General features: G+C 42.4%; 2 protein-coding genes across 2 annotated transcripts in view; both read right to left on the reverse strand.

Moving 5' to 3' along the window:
* Positions 1-717: 717 nt before the first annotated feature.
* Positions 718-15,767, reverse strand: PLD4 (phospholipase D family member 4). Its single transcript, XM_005149670.4, has 11 exons — positions 15,630-15,767; positions 12,478-12,567; positions 11,660-11,865; positions 10,952-11,135; positions 9,491-9,611; positions 9,005-9,132; positions 8,646-8,846; positions 8,112-8,251; positions 4,912-5,077; positions 2,275-2,371; positions 718-974 (listed from the first exon to the last, which is right to left on the reverse strand). Exons 1-11 carry the CDS (start codon positions 15,630-15,632, stop codon positions 766-768), a joined length of 1,545 nt encoding a protein of 514 aa, XP_005149727.4. The 5' UTR covers positions 15,633-15,767; the 3' UTR covers positions 718-765.
* Positions 15,768-21,583: 5,816 nt separating this feature from the next.
* Positions 21,584-26,724, reverse strand: part of CEP170B (centrosomal protein 170B) — a 58,145-nt gene continuing 53,004 nt past the window's right edge. The window contains exons 18-19 of the mRNA XM_034061675.1: positions 26,472-26,523; positions 21,584-25,744 (exon numbers count right to left, since the gene is read on the reverse strand). Coding sequence (XP_033917566.1) covers positions 25,509-25,744; positions 26,472-26,523 — 288 coding nt within the window. The 3' untranslated portion in view covers positions 21,584-25,508. The remainder of the gene's footprint in view (positions 25,745-26,471; positions 26,524-26,724) is intronic.

Here is a 26,724-nt window from a genome sequence, read left to right on the forward strand (position 1 = left end):
CAGAGAAACAACACTGACTGGAGCCAGCACCAAAACAGCCCCAAAGGAGCAAGGAGGCTCTCCAAGCACTGCCCACAGAGTAGGTGGGATGCCATTGTCAACCCAGCACTCACACATCAGCTTTGCTCTGCTTTTGACCCCCCATTTACTGCCTGTGGCCAATGCACAGATATCCAAGCATCCCCAAACACTCAGGGCTCCAGATTTAAACCACAGGTTCTCAATTCTGGAAACTAGCCTCAACACTTAAATATGGGTATTTTCCTGTACCTCTAATTCCTAAATGCTTTTAAAAATCTGCTCTTGCTATTGTAGGCAATTACTTACACAGCTCAAAATCTCAAGGTGGCCAGGAGGTTATTAAAAATGTGGTTAAACACATGTAAGCAAATACTGTTAATGGAACGTTAAGGTTGAAGTATATAGTTTCCTAAGATAAAATAGCATGGCAATCTATGTCTCTGATGTACTAAGATCCAGTTGTATCTTCCATGTTTGCTTTAATATCAGATAGCTTGTTATATAACACTGTATGCATTTCATTAACTCTAGAGTGAGGTAATCACACAAAAAAGAGAAGTGTCACACTGACTAATGGTTTTGCAGGCAGAGTCAACTGTGAGAAGTTAGCACCCCATCAATGTGGATACCAAATTGAAACAATTTTTCTGACAAAGACAGAAAGAGAAAATTCCCTGTTCTGCACAGGGAACAAGATTCATGTGGGGTTTTTCGTTTTATTTTGAATTTGTATTTCAATTCACTTCAGGGCCTGCCTCTCCAGTTACAGTCTTTCTGTCCCTGCACATCTTCCAGATTCACTGCGTATTTGGAATTCCAGTCTCGCTCAAAAAGATGTTTTAATTGTTCCTGGATAGGCAGTTGACTTCTCTGCAGGTTGGTTGAATTCTGTTTGATAATTAATCCCACACCAGCAGTGCTAATGAAGTAATCTTCTGACCAATTCGAAGTCCCTATGTAATGAAAAAGTATCTAATTAGAAAACATTAATTTCCCAGTGTTCTGTTTCACCCCCGTTCTTGTTAAGTCCACATTTGCCTGGCTTTGCTGATTTGCTGTACATCTGCAAATCTCATTAGGACCAATAGAGCAGCAGAAATGAGGTCACCTCCTTCTTATTCCAGACCTCAGGTTTTGGAAAGCGAGTACTAACTGCAACCCTGAGGCTTCATAACCTTCTGGTTCCTTACAGCCTGTGACAGAGATGCACAAACCTAATTATTACAAATATGCAAATAGAATGCTACACTGAGGTATTGAGAGGTGAAAGTCAGCATTTGATATGGGTTTCTGTGTTTAAAGAAAAAAATCCTTAATGGACTGAATTATCTTGTTAAAGAAAAACAAGAGAAGAAACTGGACCCTTGATCAATAAAACCTTGGGAGCTGCTCTGAGCTCAGCATGCAATGCCTGCTTTTAAATCAGGCAAAGTTGGGAATCCAGCACAGGCATTGTCTAGGGCTTTCTCCAAAGCTACCATAATTCAGTAAATCAAATACTGTGGGAAAAAAATGCACATTTTATCACTTAGCACTTCTCCTGCTATGTGCCTTAGCTAGAAAAATCTACCGTCAATTCCAGAAGGTGCTTAGCCATGAAAACAAATTATCTGCTTATCTGTCTTCAAAAGACAATTCAGTAAGAAACAAGTTCTATTAAAGGCAATTGGAGCTGCAAGTGCTCAGCCTGTTGGAAGATTAGGCTATTTGCTGGTTTGCATTGCTTGTAGGATGAGCTGACTGAAATGACAGAGCCCTTTTGCATTGCCTTTCTTGAGGGATCCTAATAAGAGAGTAAAAAATAAACATAATTCTGACTTTCAGGAATTGAGCAGCAATTGACATTACTGTTTTCTCATTTCCTTTCCTAGAGTTCTGTTCAACAAACAGTGCGTGGAATTAATTCCTCCCAGCAATTTAGTTTTATTAAAGCACGATGTTTTATACTAGAGCATCAGCTATCACTGCATCATTACGAGCACACAGTCTGTGAAATTCCTACTGTGCTTGTCACAAGCTGTGAACTCAGACTTGTCATGCTCTGTTCTTAACGGTTCACAGTCATATGAAATAGTCTCTTACTGAACCTGACCTACATTGTTGTCTCCCTTTCACATCTCTACTTCTTCACCCAGGGCAGACTGATTTACATGGCAAAATGGGGTCTTTTTTGCTATTGCAGCCCATCCTATCTCAGTCTCAATCCTATAGATCTAAATATACTGTAAGTGTTTGGAGTAATGGAATACATACCAATATAGGCTACTTTATCAGTGACCATATATTTGTTGTGATTCACTCTCCCATAAGGAATATTTGTGTGATTCATAACTGGAACAATGAAGAGTTTCTGGAGAGAGAGAAATTAAAAATATAAATAGAAATACCATAGTGCATGATTGGACAATGCAGATTTTCTATATTTACAAAGACTAGAATAGTACAGAAAAAACAGAATAGTCCACCCACTGTTATTAAATGTACCATAAAAGAGATTTTACTCTTATCCAAGAGAACTAGCAAATAGTATTTTCACTATACATAAAATTGGATAAGCAATTGAGATCAGATAAGGATAATGTTTGCTTCACAATGTTCCATTAGTGGCACAGCTATTATCATTACAGGGCAGACAATTAAATGCAGTTTTAGGCAGCTGTTTAATAGATCTGCATTTACCACTGATTGCTGCTCTTATTTTGTGCTAGAATGGGCTGATCACAGACACAAGGGGTACTGCAGGCATCAATAATGCCGAACTTTTTGTGTTAACTCTTATCAAACTCTTTTCTTGGTTGTTGTTTGTTTGTTTGCTTGTTTTTTCATTTTGGTAAAAAGCATTCCACCTTAGTTCTGTGACTTCACTCTGTCATGGTAACTGCATCATGTCGGGAGCTTCCATACCACCTCCCTCCACTTGATGCACTCCAGCCTAGTGCCTATGGCCTGTGTGTAATACTTAGTGTTCACAAACAGGTCCATTTGTCTAGGCAGTTAGCAGAGATCTCAGTCATTAAAAAACTGACAGTAATTAGACCCGTTCAAGATTCTTAGCACAGGAAAAGTTCTATGAAAAGAGCACTAGGTTGTCATATAAACTGTCACTGTCATGGTGCTCAGCCAAAGCTGCTGCCTGGATAATCAGCGAATGGTTTGGGTTGGAAGGGACCTTAAAGATCATCCAGTTCCAAACCCCTGTCATGGGCAGGGACACCTTCCAGGAGACAAGGTTGCTCAAAGCCCCATCCAGCCTAGCCTTGAACACTGCCAGGGATGGGGCAGCCACAACTTCTCTGGGCAGCCTGTGCAAGTGCCTCACCACTCTCATAGTAAATAATTGCTTCCTAATATCTAATCTGGATCTATCCTCTTTCAGCTTAAAGCCATTAGCCCTTGTCACAAGTGCTGCAGTTAGGCACACCCCTTGATATCACTAGTAGTCTGCAATAGCTGCTTCTTCAAGATTATCCCTTGGGCCTTATTTTCTCAAGGACCTGAAACAGTCATTGTAATGCCAGCATGGCTTCACTAAGGGGAAATCCTGCCTGACCAATTTGGTGGCCTTCTAAGATGGGGCTATGGAACTGATGAAGAGGGGTAGAGCAGCTGATGTCATCTATCTGGACTTGTGCAAAGCATTTGACACTGTCCCACACAACATCCTTGCCTCTAAATTGGAGAGACATCAGTTTGGTAGATGGACCACTTGGTGGATAAAGAACCATCTGGATGGCCACATGCAAAGAGTTGTGGTCAATGGCTCAATGTCCAGCTGGAGACCAGTAATGAGTGGTGTCCCTCAGGGACTGGTGTTGGGACCGGTCTTGTTCAACATCTTTGTGGGTGACATGGATAGTGGGATTGAGTGCACCCTCAGCAAGTTTGCCGATGACACCAAGCTGTGTGGTTCCATTGAGACCCTGGAGGGAAGGAATCCCATTCAGAGGGACCTTGACAAGCTTGTGAGGTGGGCTGATACCAACCTCATGAAGCTTAACCATGACAAGTGCAAGGTCCTACACCTGGGTTGGAGCAATCCCAGGCACAGCTACAGGTTGGGCAGAGAAAACACTCAGAGCAGCCCTGCGGAGAAGGACTTGGGGGTGTTGGTCGATGAGAAATGAACATGAGCCAGCTTCAGTGTGCGCTTACAGCCCAGAAAGCCAACCGTATCCTGGGCTGCCTCAAAAGGAGCGTGACCAGCAGGTTAAAGGAGGTGATCCTGCCCCTCTACTCTGCTCTCGTGAGACCTCACTTGGAGTACTGTGTGCAGTTCTGGTGTCCTCAACAGAAGAAGGACATGGAACTATTAGAACAAGTCCAGAGGAGGGCCATGAGGATGATCAGAGGACTGGAGCACCTCCTGTATGAAGACAGGCTGAGAAAGTTGGGGCTGTTCAGCATGGAGAAGACTGCATGGAGACCTCATAGCAGCCTTCCAGTATCTGAAGGGGACCTGTAAGGATATTGGGGAGGGACTATTCATTAGGGACTGTAGTGACAGGACAAGGGGCAATGGATTAAAACTTAAACAGCGGAAGTTTAGATTGGATATAAGGAAGAAGTTCTTTCCTGTTAGGGTGGTGAGGTACTGGAATGGGTTGCCCAAGGATGTTGTGAATGCTCCATCCACGGTGGTGTTCAAGGCCAGGTTAGACAGAGCCTTGGGTGACATGGTTTAGTGTGAGATGTCCCTGCCCATGGCAGGGGGATTGGAACTGGATGATCTTAACTTAAGGTCCTTTCCAACCCTAACTATTCTATGATTCTATGAGAATCTGCTTCTCTAAAACCTAGTACTTGCACACACATCTGGCAGCTTAGACTCGAAAGTCAGTGGGAGGCCTATATCCTCAGCTTGTCTTTCCAAAATCAAGTTTCTTATCATACCACGCTGACACTGATGTGGGCATGTGGATTGTTGAGAGCACGCAGGGACCTCAAATAGTAGAGCATGGCTGGGTCAGAGTGGGTCCAGCAGCTGACCAGAAGCCGAATTTGTACTCTGCATTCAAAAGCTGCACGTCTCAGAGCGTTGTCAATGGCTGGCCAATATCTAGAGAAAAGTAGATGGGTGGGAAAAGGGACAGTTTTGAAATAGCTCAGTAGAAAGCTGCAAGAGGAAACAGAGAATACAAGTAACATTGTGCACAGGTGGTATCTCAGCTACCTAGTAAGAGGAACACTTGTGCCTTCACTGGAAGTATAAGTAAGATTTCTGCCTTCTACACAGCCAGCTCTTTTCACAGTGCATTTTGAGACCTCTGGTCTCTGCCAAATTAGGTTGAAAATTATCAAGAAGTTTAAAGCTTAGTAAAACACATGTACATAGCTACACACACTGCATGGTGCCACCACGCTCATTGCATTAGGAAACTAAAAATAACAATAACAACTCCAATGTAAAGCCCAATCATACAACATGAAGTAAAAAGGATAGTGCAGAGCCCAGAGGAAAGCCTAAGAACCACTTTGTAGAATATGGCTATTTCAGGACTTGTCATGAACACTATTCCTCCCTATCCCTCCTTGTCCTCTTCAGTATGCCATGTGCCCTTGAGGTAATGAACATAGCTGTGCTCTCATGAACACGGGGTTCTCCATTTGCATGACACTTGTTTTGATAGTAGCTTAGGAGAAAATTTTGAACATCCTTGACCCAACTACACAACACTAAGTGCTGGACAATGTACATCCCAAGACTAGTAACTCCAAATGCCTGTACAGGACTTTCATCCTGTAGATCCTAACAAGTGCTGCATGGAGGAAAACAAGCATCTTCAGTACAGATTGGAGGACACATACAGAGAGGTCCAGCACTCGCTTTCAGTCCCATGGGCAATTATTAATTAATTTGCCTAACTTATTCCTTGGACCTTATGTACAAAGCCCTGAGTTCTCTAATTTTCCATTGCACATTGTTCTATGGCACTCAGCAGACTAGCCATGTACTTTCAGGGTCAGGTTGTCTTGCAGATCCTGAAAAATTCAGAAATACATATTTAGAAATCTTATTTTTCAACAGTTTCCTTTTTTAAAATATATCAGGTTTGAGTTGATTAACACTCAGGCATTAAGATAGCAGCTTTGTTCCTTCTGTCTCAGCTGCTGGAGGAACCTAACCTGAACTAATCAGCCTCAATTCATTGCACTACAGCTGGTTGCTGTGGAGATAGCCCGAGGCCCTGAACAGCTTTCCCTAGGCCTTTCAAACACTTTTTTGCATCTGATCAGGCCCTAGATGTCACAAATGGTGGATTAAGGCTTCAGATGAAGAATGAGGAGTATTAACACACTCATTCCTAAGGGGAAAAAAGACTTTCTGTGAATCTATTCTTAGCTAATAGCAGGAGATGAGAAACACAGAAATTCAACTGTACAACACAGAAACTGAAAATCCTCGAAGTTGTTTGATTTATAAAAAGTATCCTCCAAGTGGAACCTTGTCTTTGAGATTTCATTTCAAAGACAGTGGAATTATCTGTGTCTATCTATTATCCTTCCTGCTAACACATGCCCAGCTGCGTGGTATAATTCTGGCTAAAAGGAAAGCTAGAGCTCACCCTATTCCTTACAAGCCATGTTGTACATAATTATTTTGCCTGAGCTTCTTTCTCAGTCAGATTATTTAAATGATTGGAAAACTCATAAATGTTATAAGCAGATAATACTCAGGACACTTGGTTGCATGTAAACATCCTAATTCAAGCATATCTAAGAGGATTTGGAGTCTTAGTGGTTGCCCCATGACTGACTAATATTTTGTGTTACTCAGATATGAGCTGATGTACAGAGTATGCACAATTCTGCTATGACCTTAGGCAGTGGTCTACTACACACAACCTTGACCACTCCAGATCACCACTACCACCTTCTTTTTGAGAGCAGCTGCGGCATGCATGCAGCATGCTTTAGAAACTTGGATGTCCTTAGATGGAACTGTAAAAAAAAGGGAAATTGTCCTGGTTTGAGCAGCAGCAGCAGTCATTTTTCTCCTTCTTGGTAGCTGGTGCAGTGCTGTGTTTGACTTTTGGGCTGGGAACGGTGCTGATAGCAAGTATGTTTTGAGTTACTGCTTGGGTGTTTGGTTTGTCCAAGGCCTTTTCTGAGCTCATGCTCTGCCAGGGAGGAGGGGAAGCCGGGAGGAAGGAGAGACAGGACACCTGACCCAGGCTGGCCAAAGAGGTATTCCATACCATTGCTCGTCATACCCAGGATGTAACCGGGAGAGACCCGGAAGGGCTGGAGCTCTGGGGGGTTGGAGGAGGTATCAGTCGGTGCTCGATCGGGCAGGGTGTGGTGAGTTATGGGTCAGTGGCTGGTGAGGTGTTGTATTCTCTTCACTTGTTATTGGCTTTATCATTATTATTTGTAGTAGTAGTGGCAGTAATGATCTGTGTTGTGCCTTAGCTATTAAACTGTGCTTATCTCAACCCGTGGGGGCTACATTCTTTGGATTCTCCTTCCTAACTCTCCGGGAGTTGAGGGAGCACGGGGGGGAGTGAGTGAACGAGCTGTGCGGATTTGGTTTAAACCACGACAAAAATAAAAGCCCAGAAGCTTCTTTTAGAGACTGTTTCAGCTTGCAGAGGTCAGCAAGGACAGTTAAGAATCACCCTTTAAACTATGGGTCAAGTACATCAAACAGACAGCAGAACCAGAAGTCAAGAGTCTTCAGAAGTAAAGAACAGAAAGAAACACGTGTGGAAGAGGGGAACAAGAATATTTTCCCTGAAAAGCCTGATGTCAGGCATCTTTCTGCTGTTCCCATTCCTCTATTCCTAAAGCTACTCTGCTATGTTATGAAGAGAGTTGGATCCTGATTGTCCCTAGTCTGTCACTTCACAGTTTTCTTGCTGTGTGAAGAGCATAGCAGGCTGATTTAAAACACTAGTGAAGCACAATGGACAGTACTGGATACCATCCTTCCTGTAGCATAAGTATTTGCACAGTCCATGAGGCAGTCAAGAGCACAGAACAAAGCCTCAGTTCTCTCCAATCTGAATATTTCTGTTGCAGAAGGAGCAGAATAGCATATTGTTTCCTTTAAAAAGGGCAGTCAACTGATTTGCTCAAGATATAAATTGTACCTTTCTGGGTGAATGAAACGGCTGGTAGGGAAATATTCCATAACAGACACATAGACAAATTTCTGTGCCTCACTGATAATACTGGTTATAGCAAAGAAGTCATTGGTACGACCTTCTGGACAAAATACTGGAGGGGAGGCCTGAAAAGAAGAAAACACATGTCAGTGATTTCATCCTTTTTTCCGTCAGATTCTGTGAGTCATTTCAGATCTGTTCAGTTATCATTACAATAGCACGAACCACTTAAACTGGACCACTATCTTTCCTTATGCCTTACATGACCTGATGGGTCAGATACTTACCGATATATTGAGCCCACATATGACCAAAGAAGACCTGCACCCCATTCTTGCCATACTACCTGATGGATGAAGCTGAGTCAGCCCTTATTCATTGAGCAGTTCCAGAGAAACCTGTTGAATTAATTAGTATCTAACGGAAACACAAGTAACCGAGGACTGCTAAAGAAAATTTTCTGGCCTATGTTAAAATATATAGTTCACACTCTATCCTGGTACTTTTAAACATACTTACAGAAAAATAGGCTTTTGTCAAGATTCCATTGAATTCTACTTCCAGAGGCTGATGCATGTTAATGTGAGTAGAATAATTAAGAGGCCAAGGGAATGGGATTGTAGCATTAGGATGTCCAAGATCCCAGTAAGTACTAAATGTTTTCCAGAGGTCTTTGGCCAAGCAGCTGCAGTTGTATATCACAGCACCAAATTCTTTCACCTACAAAGAGAGCAAGCTGTGTCACAGCCCCAGAAAGAGCCACCTCCAAGTGTTTCTTTGCTTTGTTTCTCCCACTCAATCAGTATTTTACATCATGATGTTCCTCTGTTATGTGCTAGGATGTGAATTTTCCCCCAGTTTTTTGAAGCAGAGCTGACCTGAGATAAAGATCTCCAGTCCATATTTGCACTACCGATGTATATGTGTTTCATGTCTACAATCCAGAATTTACTGTGCAACACTCCTCCTGCCAGATGTCCAAAATCAACCTTCTTTACATGAGCCCCTGAAGAAAAGTGGGGAGAGGCAAAAAGAGTTTAGATACAGCTGGAGATGGTAATTTATACTGCTCCTGTCATAGCAGGACATGTCTGGGTATCTCATACTTACAGCCACTAATAACTGCCAAAATTCACAAGTGCTCATTCCTGGGGATACAGTAACTTGCAAAAATATGCAAAATGTGAAATTTCAGAAAATCCTTAAGGGCATGACAACATACACAAAAATCGTGAACTAGTGAACACATAGCACTTGTCCTGTGAACCCACATAAGCACCAGGCCAGAATAGGCCCTGGAGACCAGTTTGTCTCAGTTGCCCTATTGCAATGCAGAAGTTCTGAGTGCATCACTGAATAATTACCTTTTTCCTCTAAAAGTTCAAGGTCAGTTGAATTAGTTGCCAGAGTTGGAATGCTTGCTGCAATATACACAGAGACATTCTCTGCAAGTAGTCTCTCAAATCTCTTCAGAATATCTTCACCCTGCATGATACATTGCTTTTCTTTATATTTTGTTATAGAACATCTAATAAGATATATGCAAGTACAGTGTTACTAATGGATGCTTTGTTTGAAGAAGCCCAACACAAGAAAGGTCAGAAATTTCATCTATTTTAGGATTGCTTCGAGGAGAGAAAAAGTGGAGCAAAGATTCTGATCCAATGTAAATCAAAGCTTATGTTCTGTTGTTTAATGCTATTAGAGATAAGGCTTAAAAATACAACCACAAATATCCAAGACTTCAAAGGTGAATACCCCAGAGAAGATCAACTTTTGGATGCTGATGCTCAACAGATACACTGCATCAGTTCTCCCCAAGGATAAAATAACAGAGGCTGCCCTACACTGAGCTGTCCCTTTAGCAGAGACAGTGTTCAGCCTTACATCTGTCACTTTCCCTTCTTTTTCTGTAGAGGAAATGAGTCATCTTACATCACCAGAACCATCTGGGGAGGAAGACAATCCCAGAGAGCCCATGAGGCCAAGGAAGATGTGCCAGGGCAGAGGCAGAGGTCTGGCCTACTGTAATAAACAGGCCAGTGCCTGGCCTGTCAGCAAACAGCACAATTCCTGACACATGGTTAAACTCCACACCTACCTGAAATAGGGTGGCCTTGTCCCTTCTGCTTTTCAGAATAGTCCCCCAGACCCTGCTCAGGATTGCCTAGGAGGCTGACAGCTGCCACAGGCCGGAATAGAGCCAAGGGACACTTACAGACAATGGACAGCAGCAAGGTGAGCCTGTGCCATGGCCTCTCTCATTTATTTTTGGCAGTGGAGCCAGAGAGGCCCTGCAGGAAGCCTGGCTGCACAGTATGCCCAGGAGAGGAATGAATGTCCTAAATGGCTGCCCAATGGCATGGTTCAGGAACATCTGCAAAATGGGTGGATGCAGATGCTGTGCCTGTACACAGGGGACAAGGAGCCTCTGAAGCATGTAGAAGTCCAGCAGACTTTGTTTCCTGACTGTTCCAGCTAGCCAGTGGGAATTGGCATGTTCACTTGTGTATACGGATCCTGCAGGCTCTCTGGCCATGCCACTGGCTGCCCCTACGGCAGGCTGACCATCTGCAGGGTGAGAGAGTGTGGTTTTGAGGCTGGCCTCTGTCCGGTTGCTCTTAAAACATGGCACAGAAATATTCAGAGAAAACAGATGGGGTCTAACTTGCCCAGAGGAAGGAAGTTGGTGTGGTGCTTTAGACCAGCATGGAAAAACTTTCTGGGCTTGCTGGAAGCATCTGGAAGACAGGCCTCACAGTCAATCTGCCATCTACCACATGTACATACAACTGTAAATGTGCTTGTCATTGATTTGCTCCTACCTGCTTGGAAGATGAATCATTGACGTTGATATCCTTCCCAGCAAGAGACCAATAGTAAGAAGCCACATAAATTTTTTCCTGGGCTATATCAAGGAGTCTCATCCAGGCTTTGTACAGGGGTTTGGCTGCAGTGCTGTTTATCTCAAAAGCTAAGTCATAAGGAACATTTTCCACCAGTTCAAAGCTGCAATGACAGTTGCATGTTGTGAAGAAAGTGACTGTCACCCAAGCAGGAAACTAAGCAGGAAAGCTCTCAAGCCATACAGCTGGCCATTTTGGACATCAACCTCAAACACAAACAAGCAGAGCTGGACAAACAAGCTGGGACTACTCTCTATGCCCAGTCTTTATAGCCAAGCATATATCATACAACATGATCCCAAATCCAGCACAATGGCTTATCAGTAGCTGTTCTGATCACTGCCGCAAACGGAGGATGTCTGAAGATGGTGGAGATGCAACAGAGGTGTGCTGAACATACAAGCATAGGACCAGTCCTAGAGTATTCATACTGCCTCTACTGCACCTCATAACAGGCAACTACTAATTACCCAATGCCTAAACAACCCCTCACTCTTCCCAAATTAGTGGTACTTTATCACTTATTATACAATGGGAAGAGAACAAAAGCCATGCTGATACTGTCAGCACTGTAACTATTGTTCCAGTGGGTGATTACTTCTCCATGTGCCATCAAGCCTGGCTTACCTGCAGGAATCATTTGATCCATTGGTGTCCTCTTCAATTATTGTGTCTCCTGGGAGACCTCCATAGAGCTCTTCTTTCTCCTCCATCTCTTTGTAAATATTGACAACTGCTTTTTCTCTGCTAGGATCAACTGTGCTTTCCACTTTCATGAAGTAAACAGCCAAGACAACAAGACCAAGTAACAAAATTGCCCCTAAGATTTGAAACTAGAACAGAATACAAATAGGATAAGATATAAGTGATCACCAAGTCACTGATACACCAGCTAATGGATGACTACCTGTTACATGTAACTCACAATCTTTGAATAGTAGTTCTACTTTCAGCTACTGGCAGACAGCACCCTTAGATACACCACTGAAAATGTGGATCACAAGCTACAGAGGGGTTGGGTTATGTGAGGACTGAGATTTTAGCTTTGCTTTAATTTTTCCTGTGCCAACATACCAAAAAACTTGGGTTTTTTTCCAGAACGTTGTGATTGATTTGACATTTATTGGCTTTATTTTAGCACAAGACAAATGGGTGTTCAACAAAAACTCCACAAAAATCAAAATAAGGAAATCCATAAAACACCGTCCAGAGCCAGGGCTGCAGGATTAGATTCTACATTACGCCCTCTCGGCAAGGTTTGATCAGTCTACTGGATAAATCAATGAGGGCTGCTGTGTCACTCACTTGTTTACAAATAAGATTGAAACCTATATGTATTTCTAAAATGGGCAATAAAATCATTCCTCTTAATCTGTTACATCTTTTCAGAAATGCCAGTGTAATCTCAGCTCTTGTAAGCAAATGTAGTGTTTCCCAATAATTACCGTTTTGACGTCTTTTTGATTGTTCACACTTAATTTCATGTTGGAGGCCTCATTAAACATCAGGGATGTTTTTAATGCTTTTTTCACAATCTGAAAAACAAAAATGTATGCAAGGGGAAAAATAAAGCTTTATGGCAACATTTGTAAAAAGACAGTTACAGACTAAAAATGAAGGTTACTGCCATTGCTTAATACAGCACTCTCAGATTTAAGTACAGATCTGTGCAACATCCTCACTGTGTTATGGGTCTTGAGTGACATTAACAGATTCCGAAGGGAGAGGGAGAGACAGGTCCCTGTGCTTTTTTCCTGGTGCTGTCTACACACTAAAATCACTTCAGCGAAAAATGTGTAAAGAACTGCATTGCTGCCTCTCCAAGTTATCCTTCAACACCCACTTTTGTCCTGTTGCAAGCTAAAATATTTGCCAACAAGCAATAATTAAGTGTAGGAGCTGTGAGTGGTAGGATACAATATCAATGTCATCCTGTGTGTGACTCCATTAAGCTCCTTATGCCTGTGAGTTCTCTGCAATGCCAGCACCCCATCCAGAAGGGACATTGTTAAGGAGATAGGGACCAGCCCAAAATAGAAACTTGTCTTCACCCCTGTTGCAACTGTGACCCTAGAAAATAAGTTAACTTCTTTTTCTCCTCAGACAATATTGCTCCAATCTTGTGTTATCACCAACAGAGGTAATTGCAAAACAAAGTACCAAAATATGGCAAAACTCAAAGCAGTTAGTAGGCAAGGGGTAGGTGGCCACTTGCCTACTTTGCCTTCTCAAAAGGTCAAACCAAGAACCCCACACATGCCCAATATATCACGAATTATCCCTGCATCAGCAGAGGTGAATTTACCCCATACGAGTCAGCTATCATTTAGAACCACAGTTTCACAGAAAGGTTAGGGTTGGAGAGAACCTTAAGATCATCTAGTTCCAACCCCCCTGTCATGGGCAGGGACACCTCACACTAGACTTGGACATTTTTCATGCTTAGAAGCAAGAAGCAAATCCTGGGATATGATAGACTTCAAAAAGTGCTAACAGATGATATCACCACCTGCCCAGTCCCAATCCACCACTTCCTATCCCTGAGCCACTGGGCATTTGTAGCCAGAAAGGTAAACATGCTGTCATGGTATCAGATATGCAGTTGCTCTGTGGCAACAGAGCATATGTGGGGGGTGGCCACACTCAAACAAGTTTTAGGTAGGAAGGATACTGCCAGGTTTGTCCCATCCATCTTGCCCTATGTTCACAGCTATTGTCACCTGAATTGGATGGGCTCATACATAAGGCAGTATTGCCACACATGGCCATGGTGCATCCAGCTCCTGCCTACTCCACCTTTCCGTACAGATGCTGTGATCACATGGAACAAGCAGGAGTTGGACACTGCAGTGACATAGCCCCAAAGGCTTCTTATGGGACCTAACTCACAAAAACTAGTATGATTGAACCAAAGAGGTGGAGGATATCTTGGGAGACAAGGGACGTGGGTCTGAAACAATGACTTGGGGAACACAGACAGGGACTTGGAAAGAGAGGACCCAAGGTAAAAGAGTAGGCAAGGGAGAATAAGAAAGTTAAGAGGAAATAAGAGAGAAAAAAGCAAAGGTATGAACAATCATGTTAAAAAGTATGCTAAAGCTGCAGAGGTGAATGCTAAGTTTCTGTTCCAGAGCCTGCTTGTTGTTGTTATCAGCTGTAGTCACCACAGTGGTACCTTCTTTCTAAGGCAGTTTTACTCACACTTTTCACTAGCACTTCTTTTGTTGCCCCCAGATTCAGATGCAAGCTTTTACACTAGAAATAGTTATAAATGCTGGCAGTGAAATACCTACCCTTCCAGCCCTGCAGGAGCTGAGCTGCTGCCAGCACTGACAGACAGCGGGCCTTTACCTGGTGCATATCAGGTCCCCATGCCCCTGAAATCCCAGCTCATGTTTTAAGCACAGCACAAAGAGGTAGTGTCTTACCCTCAAGAGCTTACAGGCCAAGCAGAGAGGGGGAATATAACACACACCAAGCAGAGAAAGCTGTGTGACAGCAACACACATCATTCCCCCATTTTGAGAGGAAGCGGTCAAATACCAACCTAGAAAATTTAGTGGGAAGAAAAGGAAGAAAGAGCAAGAGAGAAGATGCTGAGGAGTTTGAAGGAAACTGAGGCAAAGGGATTTTAAAGGAGGAGGAGAAAGGCAGCTGAAAAACAGCAGCAGCAGCCCTTCAGCCTTGGCCAGGAGCACCCAGTGAGGTTGCAGGTCACACTCCACAGCTTTGGCAGCAGCTGTCCCCACCAGTTCTCATCACAGAAGCAGAACCTGAGAGGTGTCACCTTGTCCCTCTGGCCCCCAAAGCTAAAGTGCTCCCCATAGTACAATGAAGTGACCCAAGCAGTATCTTGTTAAAGAACTACAGCTGCAAGGGCATTTACAGCCATTTGATGGCTTCAGAAGGAAGGAGCTTCTGAGAAACAACTTGTTTCGGTTCTCTTTTCCAGCAACAGTTACAAAATGGCTTCAAAAAGCAGCAGTTCTCATAAAAATATGAAAGCGAACAGATCTCATATGTGCCATAATCACAGAATCATGTACCATTTAGGTCAAGGTGCTTCTTGGTGTCTTTGACTGCTAATGGGTTAGATTCCCAGCTGCCTTACAGAAGTCATGAGAGCTGCACTAAAATAGGAAGTTTAACTTTCAAGAAAGAAACCAGCACAGACTCAACCAAAATGCTTAAGAATAATATTGTAGCTGGTCAGTAATTAACTGCAGCTTCCTCAAAGTTTTTAGAGCTTTACCGGCTGCCAATTTCAATGACTAAAGTTTATCCAAGAGCAATAAATACAAGTATTGCTTAGTGTTCCTTCACAAACTGGAACACAAGCTAATACCACAATCTGCTGAGTGCACACAGGAGACTTGTTTATAATATTAAAGCTGTTTTCTCCATGCTCCCTAAAAAACTTTTGGTACTTCTTTTCTCCATCAGCATCAACCTGTTTCACATTTTGGATTTCAAACACAAGGATGAGACTTTTCATTACACAAAACCATCCCCAAGAAGCTGTTTGAAGCTCCTCAGATGAACAAAGTGCTCTCAGATGAACCTCCAGTACTCTGAAGATGACGGCAAATGTACTTACCATCCTGCAAGACTTCTTTCTGTGCAGATCTCCTACTGCAGTCCAATGTTACTCCAACTCTGCTTACAAGAAGCAGTGCACATGCTTTTCACCAGCAGATTTATTCAGGGTTCTTCTGGGTTTTCCTCTTCCTGCTGCAGATACTTCCTCTTAAACACAGAGTTTCATAACAGGCACTGACAATTGAGAGTCCCAAGTTATTACAGACTCATAATAGTTACGGTTGGAAGGAACCTTCAGATCATCTAATTCCAGCCCCCCTGCCATGGGCAGGGACACCTCACACTAAACCATGTCACCCAAGGCTCTGTCCAACCTGGCCTTGAACACCGCCGTGGGTGGGGCATTCACAACCTCCCTGGGCAACCCATTCCAGTGCCTCACCACCCTAACAGGAAAGAATTTCTTCCTTATATCCAATCTAAACCTCTGCTGTTTAAGTTTGAACCCATTGCCCCTTGTCCTGTCACTACAGTCCCTAAAGAAGAGTCCCTCCCCAGCATCCTTATAACCCCCCCCTCAGATACTGGAAGGCTGCTATGAGGTCCCAACTTTCTCAGCCTGTCTTCATACAGGAGGTGCTCCAGTCCCCTGATCATCATCTTGGCCCTCCTCTGGACTTGTTCCAACTGTTCCATGTCCTTTTTATGTTGATGACACCAGAACTGCACATAATGCTCCAAGTGAGGTTTTTCATCTAATCATCTAGTTGTTGTGATCCAGTTCTTAAGCTCCAGGTCCTGATCTTCACCTCTCTGATGTAACTTTGTGACCTGGTCCAAACTTGGTTGAATGGCTAAGCTCCCACTGCCCCCAGTGATCTAAGATCAGTCTAGATCAGCAATAGAAGACACTGGTTGAAAGCACTGCTCAGCTTCGGTGCATTTTGCATCCCAGACATAGCACTGTTCTCAATACTTCATTCTTAGACCACCAGAAGCTTGATTTTAAACAAATAGACAAACCAATCCTGCAAACCCATCTTCCTACCCAGTTCCTCTTGCAAGCACTCTCCTACCCGGTCATCCTTGGACAAACATAAGGGAGCAAACTACCTCTGCTGAAACAATAATACAGCTTTTGTCTTAAACCAATGGTGTTTGGAATTTGTAGTGACATTGCTGAGGGGGAAGTTAAATACAATGTTGAGTTTGAGGCAGTTTCTAAGAATTATGTCTTCAGTAAAAATCCAAAGGCTGCACTTCAGCCAATACAACCCAATACGACAATGCTGCTGTTAATTCTCCAGGCAGTCCCTATTGAACCAAAGGGTGCAGTTCCCTAGTCCAGTACCTGAGGAAGGCTGCTCTAAGGGGGAGAAAAAATGGAGAGATACCTGAGGACTACTAATGCTCACAAGGCTCTATCATACTTTCTATTAAGCTGCTTAAGATGGAAAAGCTAAAAGGAGCCAGAGGATAAGTCAGGTCTGGTAGAAAGAGGCCTTTCTCTGGAAGCTGAATGTGTCATGAATCCTCTGCTTCCCTTGGGATTAAACCCGCCATTTTTAAAAAGAGGGAAAAAGGAGCCAAAGAACACTAAGGCAGAGGGTGCAGACCTAGAGGATCTTTAAAGTCTCTTCAACGCAAACCGTTGTATGATCCTTTGAAAACACAAGCAGTAACTCAAATGTCAAAAGTGGAACAAAAGAAGATGGTGGAGCAGGATGCCTGTCTGACCAGCCACCTCTATCCTGAATTTACTGCTGTGCACAGATCACCTATCACTGGGGCCATCACAAATCTCTATTAAAAAAGAGCTTAAAAACAAGGCAGAGGCTCCTGCCATCCCTTTAGACTCCAGTTACCAGAAAGCTGAAGGCAGGATCCTGCTTCACCAAGGCTTCCTCTGCAGGCAGGAATAAAAAAGCAATTCCAGTGAGCCACCATGCTGAAGGCTCAGATCACCTCTGGGAAGTGTCCCTGTCCCTCCACTGGCTTCAGAGGCAGAACATCCAAACTGAATATTGCAGCTAAATGCCTCATGTCAGGAAGCTTAACAACAACCCTTGTTGCTCTGTTTATGCATAGGAATGAAATCCTGGCATGCACTATGCTGACATAAATCACAAAAGCTCCCACTGATGCAGCGAGTTCAGGCTCGTACCACACAAGCAGTAGAACATTTATATGAAGTTCAGGACTTATCCTTGATTGCTTCAGTACCATCAGTTTAGTTCAAACTAGGAGAGGCTGGGTTACATCAATGGGAAGAGCAGCTTCCAGAAAAAGGACCTGTATTTCTCTTCCTCCTTGGCAGCTCTCTAACCACTTACAGCACTGATTAATCTCATCATGTTCCCTCCTCCTCTCCAGCCTGCAAAACCCTGGTTTCCTTCTGCTTATCTGATTTCATTTACCAGCCCAACATCAATGAGGCATTTCTGATCCTGCTAGCAGTGTTGTAGCTTTGAGGGTTTAAGGATGGAAGAACGTTTGTGGGGAGAATATGATTTATTTGACCAACCCATGCAACTGGAGAGAGGACAGAAAAAAAGACTGGCAAGTTTCAGGGTAAAGAAGAAACCTTTTTTATTCCTCCACTTCCCTATCTCTCAGGCAAGGCTCCTTCAACCAGTTGCTCTGGCTGCCTTGCCACCACCCCACACAGGGAGTAAATACATCTCTCACTGTATGACTGGATGTCACTGTGATTAACTTACACCCTCTAAGGAGCATGCTTGGACTCCAGCTTGTTAGACTGAGCGTGTTAAAAGATACAGTGGAAGATCTTTTAATGCCTGTGTGGGAGGTTTGCTAAGAAGAGACTGCCAGTTTAACACGTTCTCATCTCCAAGAGCTAATAATAGACAAAAACGTTGCTACCACTGCAGCCATTACTACAAATTTACATTTTCCATTTCACGAGGACTGGGTGGCTGGGCTCCAAGCACCAACAGTTACAGAGGGACGGGGGGCAGGAGCAGTTAAAAAGAAAAATGCTCTATGTGTAATTTGTGCCAAAAGATTGTATACTCAAATGAGCTGGGGGGAAGTAATTTCAGGCCAAGAACTGGGAAGTGATTCAGCTGACAAGCCTAGAGAAAATTATGATGCTTTTGTTTGGAAATATTTTTAAATATTTCCTCAATTTCCACTTTTTTAAAAAAGACAATAAATTCACTAAGGTATCTAACCATGGCCTTGAAACATTTAACCTGAAATATTTAACACTTATTTGGAATGATTTTGCTCATCCTTAAAATGTATTTTGTTTCAGAAAAAAAATTATTAAAAAAAAATCTGTGATTTTCATAGCTCAAGTGGTTGCAGAGAGGCTTTTGCTTCTCAGTCTTGTCACTCTTCTTGTCTGGCACTTGCCCTCCAGTCATAGGTTGCTTTTCCTGGTGCAGGTATTAGGAAAAGCATCTTCTGTGCTGTCTGCCTTGAATGTATCTGGCTTTGCACTACAAAAATTACACTCCAATTTGCAAAGTATCTGGCCACCCAGGAAACCACTGGCCTGATGCCTGATCCTCACCTCCTGAAGAACAGTTTTGTTGCTTACAGAGGTTGCTTTGCCTGTGGTCAAGGTGTGTTACCTTCTCTCTTGCGGTCATCCACCGTCTGCCAGCCTGCCCAACAATCAGCAGCTGGGGGGAGATCCATTCCCTGGGAGAAACATACCATCAAAGAAGTGACCTGCTATATATATATATATATATATATATGTACATGGCTACCACTGTACTAAAGCCACAGGTCCACCTCTGTCTCTGGATCTTGTCTACAACATGTCCCCATGTGGATGCCACATTATGGCTTTGGGTTCTTTTTATTACTGCCTGTGGTTCCTGTTGAGTTGGATGTAGACGGAAGCAGAAGTGTTACTGTTGAACAAATCTTTTCTGGCACCAGTTCTTTTGGCCAGTACAGTATTTCCAGGGATTTCTGTTCAGAAGAGGGAAAGAAAGCTTAAGCAGGGTAGAGCCCTAGTGAGTGCTAGTTTCTTAGGGTCAATTTTCTTGGCTTTCCTTGCTCAGCCCACATCACCAGGAGACCCAAGTAGCTTTTCTAGATAACTGCATCAGGTGTGCTCCTATGCACAGGTGCTCCAAGCCTCTGCAGGACTGCATCCAAATGCTTGTGCCCCTGCTAAGGAAAGCAACCCACCACCCCAGCCAAAACTCCCACTGTGGCCCCACACCAACCCCATTGCACCACAAATAGGTGAGGGCAGAGGGTATCACAAGCTTTGCTTTTCCACAGGTAAGACACAGTAGAGGAGGGTCTAGTGGTAAATCTTCACAGAATATCATGAGAACCTGTCTCACCAATGTTTTGCTTCAAGGAAGGATTCTGCAAACCCTACTTAAGGCAATTCTTTCTGGTGTTCCCTTCCATACACACGTGGAAAACCTGTCTCTATTTCCCAGAGCAGATGAAGACGTCGAAAAGCCAGGCAGGACTGCAACTGGACACTCAGTAGGAAGATGCATTTTTGCCGTTTGTTTTTTAAATTGTGCCAGAGAGCAGTTTTGGACACAGTTCCACTACCTTTTATATTTATTCAGTCCATTAAAAGTCAATGAAGTGGATGCACTATTGATTTCAAAAGGGCACTTCACATAGCATCCTAACTCAAATACCACTCAGTGTGGCTGGGGAAGCCTGTGGAAAGGTAATATAGTGTGTGACTAGTCCTGAATGTGAGAGAACACAGAAAACCCCCTCCGCAGACACAGTATACACAAAGTAAGCTTAAGCAAGCTTTCTGAGAGGCAGAATTTTTGTGTGTCTGTGCATGTTTTAGTTATTGCTGGCAAACAATGCAATAGTTTTATCAGCTACACATGGCCTCTAGAAGGTGTGCTAATGCAGAGAACATGGAGGCAGTGTCCCAAACAGCACTGAGAAGGATGGGGGATGTTGCAGGTACCTGAAGGCTCTGCAAAGGGGAAGAAGGAATTAATGTTATTTCAAAAGTACCAGGAAGGTCAGACAGAACAGCAGAAGGGAGAGAGGACAGTGATGGAATGAAGAGAAAAATCAGAATTCCACTGACACATAAACTCATATATACATGTAAAAGTATATATAGGATGAAAGCAAGAGAGAGAGTCTAATAATGTTGGGGAATTATCATATCCAGGCAGGATTTAGCTACCACTGTTAATCATGGTGTCGTGGTTTAAACCAAGTCCCCCAACTCCCGGAGAGTTAGGAAGGAAAATCCAAAGAATGTAGCCCCCACCGGTTGAGATAAGAACGGTTTAATTGCTAAGGCATAACACAAATAACCACTGCCATTACCACTACAAATAATAAAGCCAATAACAAGTGAAGAGAATACAACACCCCACCAGCCACCGACCCATAACTCACTCCACCCTGCCCGGCCGAGCACCGCGTGCTCCCTCCTCCATTTTTCTCCAGCACTCCACCCCTCCAGCTCTCTCTCTCCCAGTTGCATCCTGGGCATCAGGTGCTATGGTATGGAATACCTCATTGGCTAGCCTGGGTCAGGTGTCCTGTCTCTCCTTCCTCCCGGCCTCCCCTCCTCCACCTGGCTGGAGCACGTGCTCAGAAAAGGCCCTGAACAAAAACACCCTCAAAACATACTTGCTATCAAGCAACTGTTCCCAGCCCAGAAGTCAAAACACAGCACTGCACCAGCTACAAGAAGGAGAAAAATGACTGCCACGGCTGAACCCATGACACATGGCAATGAAATACAACAGCACTAAAAATTAAATCAAGTATCACCCTACTATACTCAGAAGACCACCTTTGGGTGATGGGGACTTCAACCTGTAAGTACAGGGGAAAGGGAACTCCTGGACTCTTGGACAGAGATCTGACCCAGCCATAGGTGTCACCAGGACAGACCCACTTGCACTGTGAGCCTTCAGTTACTGACAGCTCTTTCAGTATGCTGTACTTAGCACCAGTGTAAACAGGCAGTTGAAAAATCTAGTCCAAACACACCCCCAAAAACACACAAAATCCAGAATCTTTGTCACATGATAAAAGAATGATTTATTAGAGCAATTTTACGATAAAATTATATAAAATAACAATTTGTCTTTTAAAGATGTCCACAACATCACTTTGAAACAAAATGTACAGATACTGCCTATAATCCGAACAAAAATAAATTACCATTCAAAAAGAAAACAAAAGAGGAAAACAATTTGGGCAGGAGAAACAAATCAAAAATATACACAGCATTTCAAGAGGGTGTGGAAAAGAGAAAGTCATTGATTCAAGTTATACAAATGTGTTTCAGCTTTACTCTCAGACAGCTCAGCTTGCATTTGTGTTGCATGCAAATGGAATGATCCAGTGAACAGTTCAGAACAGCAGAATCAGCAGCATAACAACAGCAGAGAGTGAAATAGGCACAATTAAGCACGGGGCACATTGAAAGTGAACAGGTAGTTCTGTCTGGCCTTTGCAAAAGTTATACACATTTACAGAACTTCAAAAATAGCTAGTGTGATCTGCAAAACAAGCAAAAAACTAGCCAGATTTTGCACTTAAATACTATACACTTTATCTTTCTTTTCTCTCCTCTTTTTTTTTGTTTCAGTAGGCTGTATGTAAACATTCCACTAGTTGTACCTTTACTGAAATACTCAAAGGTGATGCAGGCGTTCCGTTTCTCCAGGAGCACGACCACAACATGATGTCATTGTAGATACATTTAGGTCCTTGCCCCCAAAGCTCATACACATTCTCACAGGAATTTACATTCACGCTATCAGAACAGAGTAACAGGTTTTTACATTTGAAAGCATCAGACTGAGAACATGGTTTTCAAGTATAATGGAAGAGCTGAGGCTGGGATTTTGAAAGGTGTGCATGGCATCAGGCACCCAAATAGTATGGAAACCCAAATGGACCTGAGCATTTGCTTTCCCCAGGACTTTGAGAATCCCATCCTTCATTACATTTTTTTAGTCAGATACAAAACACATGAAAGCAATATGGTATGAAAGTGACCCACAGACCACTGTCACCACTAACAACCTCAACACAAGGCCCATCCATACCTCACAGAAGCCAACAGGTATTTAACACACTGATCCTGGGCCACCTAGATACACCACTTCTAGTGGAGTCACCCAGAGGCATGTTTTAATGATCGCATACAGTACTGCTTGTAATAATGAACAATCAATGAAGGAGTTAGTCAGGTGGCCAGCTCTTTGGCTTGTCTGGAACAGGCAAGTGCAAATGGGGTGTACTTCTGAAGCAGTGAATACAAGAAAAAGTTTCATTTCATCATTAACTCGCAAAACTGTTTTAAATGCAGAGATCCAAGGAATGTCATGTCAGGACACAGAAGCATTTTAAAGTTTAGCTGAGTCACAAATAAAACAAATCAAGCTGTGCATCCTCCACCCCCTTCACACACACATTTCCAAATTATAAACAGACACCAACTGTTGCATCTTTATTAGTCACTTGAAGAGGTACCATATTTTGTGGGTTAATTGATGCTAGGTGTCTGTGGAATCTCTCCTGAGTTCAGAACAGAGCAACCAAGGAATAAAATTCATCCCTAATGTATTCATGGATGAAAGAAGAAAAAAGCAATTTTCAAGTGAAAGTACATGATAGGACCTCTGTTTAGAGAAATAAAATCCACTAGAGCATAACCATGAAGAGGTATAAACACAGTTATCAAATAATACGTCAGATGTCTGCGCAACTCACTTGTCTCTACAGCAAAACTGAAACTAACAATACCTTATCAGTGAAGGTCCTTCAACTCCTAGTGAGTTGAGGTAGCATCTGGTTGGTTCAAACCCTAACCCAGAAGAACCTTAAAAATGGTGTCTTATATGTCAGACACAATACCACCACTTATGATACTCATCAAGGACATAGGTACTTCAAGAAAAGACAGATCAGAATAAACAACGGAATGAACACATTCAGATAGTGCATATATTACAGGCAGAAGAACATCAAGGGCAAATTCTTTTTTATTCTGCATTCATCTACATGAAATCCAGCAGACTTCTTCATGGAAGAGCATCTCCATACAAGCTGATGAGTCTTATACCTACTGGAAATCTTGGAAGGATATTTGCACTTATGTTTATCAGCCAGCATCTTGCACACTTGAAGAAACTAATGGCCTGTTGGCATACTCCCACTCTGGGACTGATCCTGTTTCTGCTGAATTGATAGACAGCTCCCACTGGCATCACCAGGAAAGCCATCACGATCTTGGCTAGTAAGATTAAACACTTTGTGAGCATCCCTATTTATTTAAATTATTTTAACAGGTTCCCCCTGTTACAACATTCTAGCAGAAAAGCTCAGGTAACTACTGAAGCTAACTAAAGAATCCACTACCCACCCCCAAAATATAAAGTCAGCACACAAGAAGCAGTCAAGTTTGGGAAACCATTTTCACTGGTTAAACTACACACTGTATGAGGGCAAAGTGGAACTCATCTGCTCACATTTCCCAGTAAATGTATCCTCGTCAGCTACAAAAGAACTTCTTTACTCAATTACTTTTTATTGATCAGGAAGAATTAAAAAGGAATTGATACAAGACTGAAAAAACTGGGAGCAAACCCATCTGGAAGAGGCCCCCTCAAAACCCAAAAACTTAGTTCTTCAAGCCACAAAAATTGCTTAAGTGTTTTGCACTTTAGCAGAAAGACAGAATATAAGAAAACAACTGGTTTTAAACAAGAAATTGCTCAGTGCAACTGTGCATAACCCTTAGTGTTTGTAGGATTATAACAAACCAAAACCAAAATGCAGACAAAAAATGGCAAACGTACCAAGTGCCTGACACTGTTTAACAGTATCTGAAGAATACCACAGAATGATGGTCTTCAAGCACTTTCGCATTGAAAAAGATTCATAACAGAACTATCCATAAAAGGTGAAGCTACATTTTAAGCCATCATTTTTTCAGCGCTGTCAAGTGAACACTAGTTTACAGCAACTGTGTAATTAAGTTTATTGCATGAGCCATTGGAACAGATGTTTTTATTAGCAATTACCTAATCACAATATTTTAGTCTTTGGCTCAGCCAAGAGCATTTGTAGCTCATTGTAAAAGGTTGTATATGTAAAGGGGGAAAAAAACCAAACCTCCAACAAAACAACCAAAACCAAATAGCAGCTTAAAGACAGCATTTGTAGCAAAGTCATGAAAATTTGGCAAGCTAAACTGTAAAATCTGACTTTTTGTACCTACCCCAAACATTGGGCCTGAAACACCATCAAAAATAGTAATTGTATTAGTAGTCTTTACATTCATATCAGCATTAACTTTTATACTTTCTGTAGAGCAAAAAAAAAAAAATAGTTCATTCTGTTCTGTTTTGGGTCTTGGACTGAAAAAGATGCACAACTTCACTGTGGTTGCCTTTTTATGGCTTTTTACACAACTGTACTAAGAGTTTCAAATACAAACCCATGATATTGCACGATCATTCTGTTGGATTTTCACATTGATTCCAACAAAGTTGTTATGCTTCACTTTTACACTTAAAAGAAAAACAAAACCAAAGCAAATATAGAATATAGTACCAAAAAAAAAGGTTTTTAAAATTGCGCCTCATTACAACTGAAAAATGATGAACAGGTCAATGCAACACTTTATCTTTGACAGTATTGGATGGAGCATGTGCAAAGCCTGTTTTCTTATGGCACACTGGAAGAAGTAGTGAGTAATTTTCCAAAAATCAGTTTGCCTCTATGCTGAATATGTGCTGCTCCACAGTGTTAGTCTTGTTTAAAAGGCATACACAGACCTTCCATCCACCCTCACAGCATAGATTATCTTTTTGTGCAACGTGTTAGCAATCTAAACAACTGCTCCACACAAACTGTCCACAAACCACTCATACACAATACTAATGCAACAATAGATTACAATATGATAACAATACAAAATATTCTATCAGATCACATACTTCTCTCCATCTGGAATGAAATTCGAATCTTGTAAGCTAGAAGACCCACAGTTCGATTTCTGTGTGTAGTTTCTCATCTGTGCTGTGGACAAAGTCTCCAGTGTTGACCCAGTATTGTTAGCAGTCCTGACTTTAGTGGCTGTAGATTGTTTAGCAGCAGCAGATGCTTTGTTACTGGCAACTACATCCAAGTTTCCAGTAGGGTCAATGATAGCGTTTATGACTGGGGGAAGGAAGTAAAAAAAACAAAACAACAAAACATACACAGACTTATTAGCAGCACTCAGCAGTTTCTAAACAGAAAGTTGGTGCCTTCATTTTGAAGGCAGTAGAACTCTAGGCAGTACCTGCATTGATTTTAATCATGGTATTTTCCTCATTAGTAGCTTCAGGCCTAAGCAGCTTTAACAAGCAAAACCTCTCCCAAACTGAAGCTGTGAGAACGTTCAGCTTTCTGGTTAAATTGGAAAAGACAATCTACAGTAGCCAAATGGCATGTTTTTAGTAGGAGCCCAAAATATCACCTCTATGTTTTTGTACGTCTTTATCAAGCTTCTAGATGATGCACAAGCTTGTCTTGCTTTTTGTGTCACACAGAGCTCTATGTGCAAAATTCAAGTCCAAAAAGCATAGCAGAGCCTATTGGCTGAATGAGCTGCTAAATATTGTTTCAGCAGAACAGACTTTTGTCAGTTAATCGTATAGGAATATGCTAATTCCCACAAAGCATTTCCACAGCAACAACTTCCACACTCTAAAAGTCAACAATTTTCTTCAAAATTGGCAGCACAAGATAAATCTACTGTTCATTCCATATGCACTCATCAGAGAGCACTCTGCTAATAAACTAAACTTCTGCATCCTTTCCCAGCATTTATAGGCACATCAAGCCACATTATTTTGTGCAACTTACTGGTATTTGAGTGAGAAAAACATTTTAAATAACCAACCTTCAAGCTGTTTTTGAACTCTCCTGAGCTCCTTCAGAATAGAACTGATTTCCTACGAACAAAAGCATCAGAATGGAAAATTAAACAAGTACTCAACTGACATGGGAATCTAGTCTTACTCTTTCTGCCTTACCTGATCAGTAAGACTCAAAGTCAGTTCCAACCTTGCTTGTTTAACAAAAAAGACAAAGCTAGCACCTGTACCTAGGTGTATTTGGTCAGTGCACAGGGACCTCTGCTCTGCAACATTTCA

Source organism: Melopsittacus undulatus, chromosome 4, assembly GCF_012275295.1.
Source record: "Melopsittacus undulatus isolate bMelUnd1 chromosome 4, bMelUnd1.mat.Z, whole genome shotgun sequence".
Classification (NCBI taxonomy): domain Eukaryota; kingdom Metazoa; phylum Chordata; class Aves; order Psittaciformes; family Psittaculidae; genus Melopsittacus; species Melopsittacus undulatus.

Coding starts and splice junctions, on each gene's coding strand:
- PLD4 (XM_005149670.4), bottom strand. Junction 8,847..9,004: donor ACTGGAGATCTTTATCTCAG/GTCAGCTCTGCT, acceptor CTCTCTTTGTAG/GTGAAAGAATTTGGTGCTGT. Junction 8,252..8,645: donor TGACAAAAGCCTATTTTTCT/GTAAGTATGTTT, acceptor TCTTCTTTTCAG/GCCTCCCCTCCAGTATTTTG.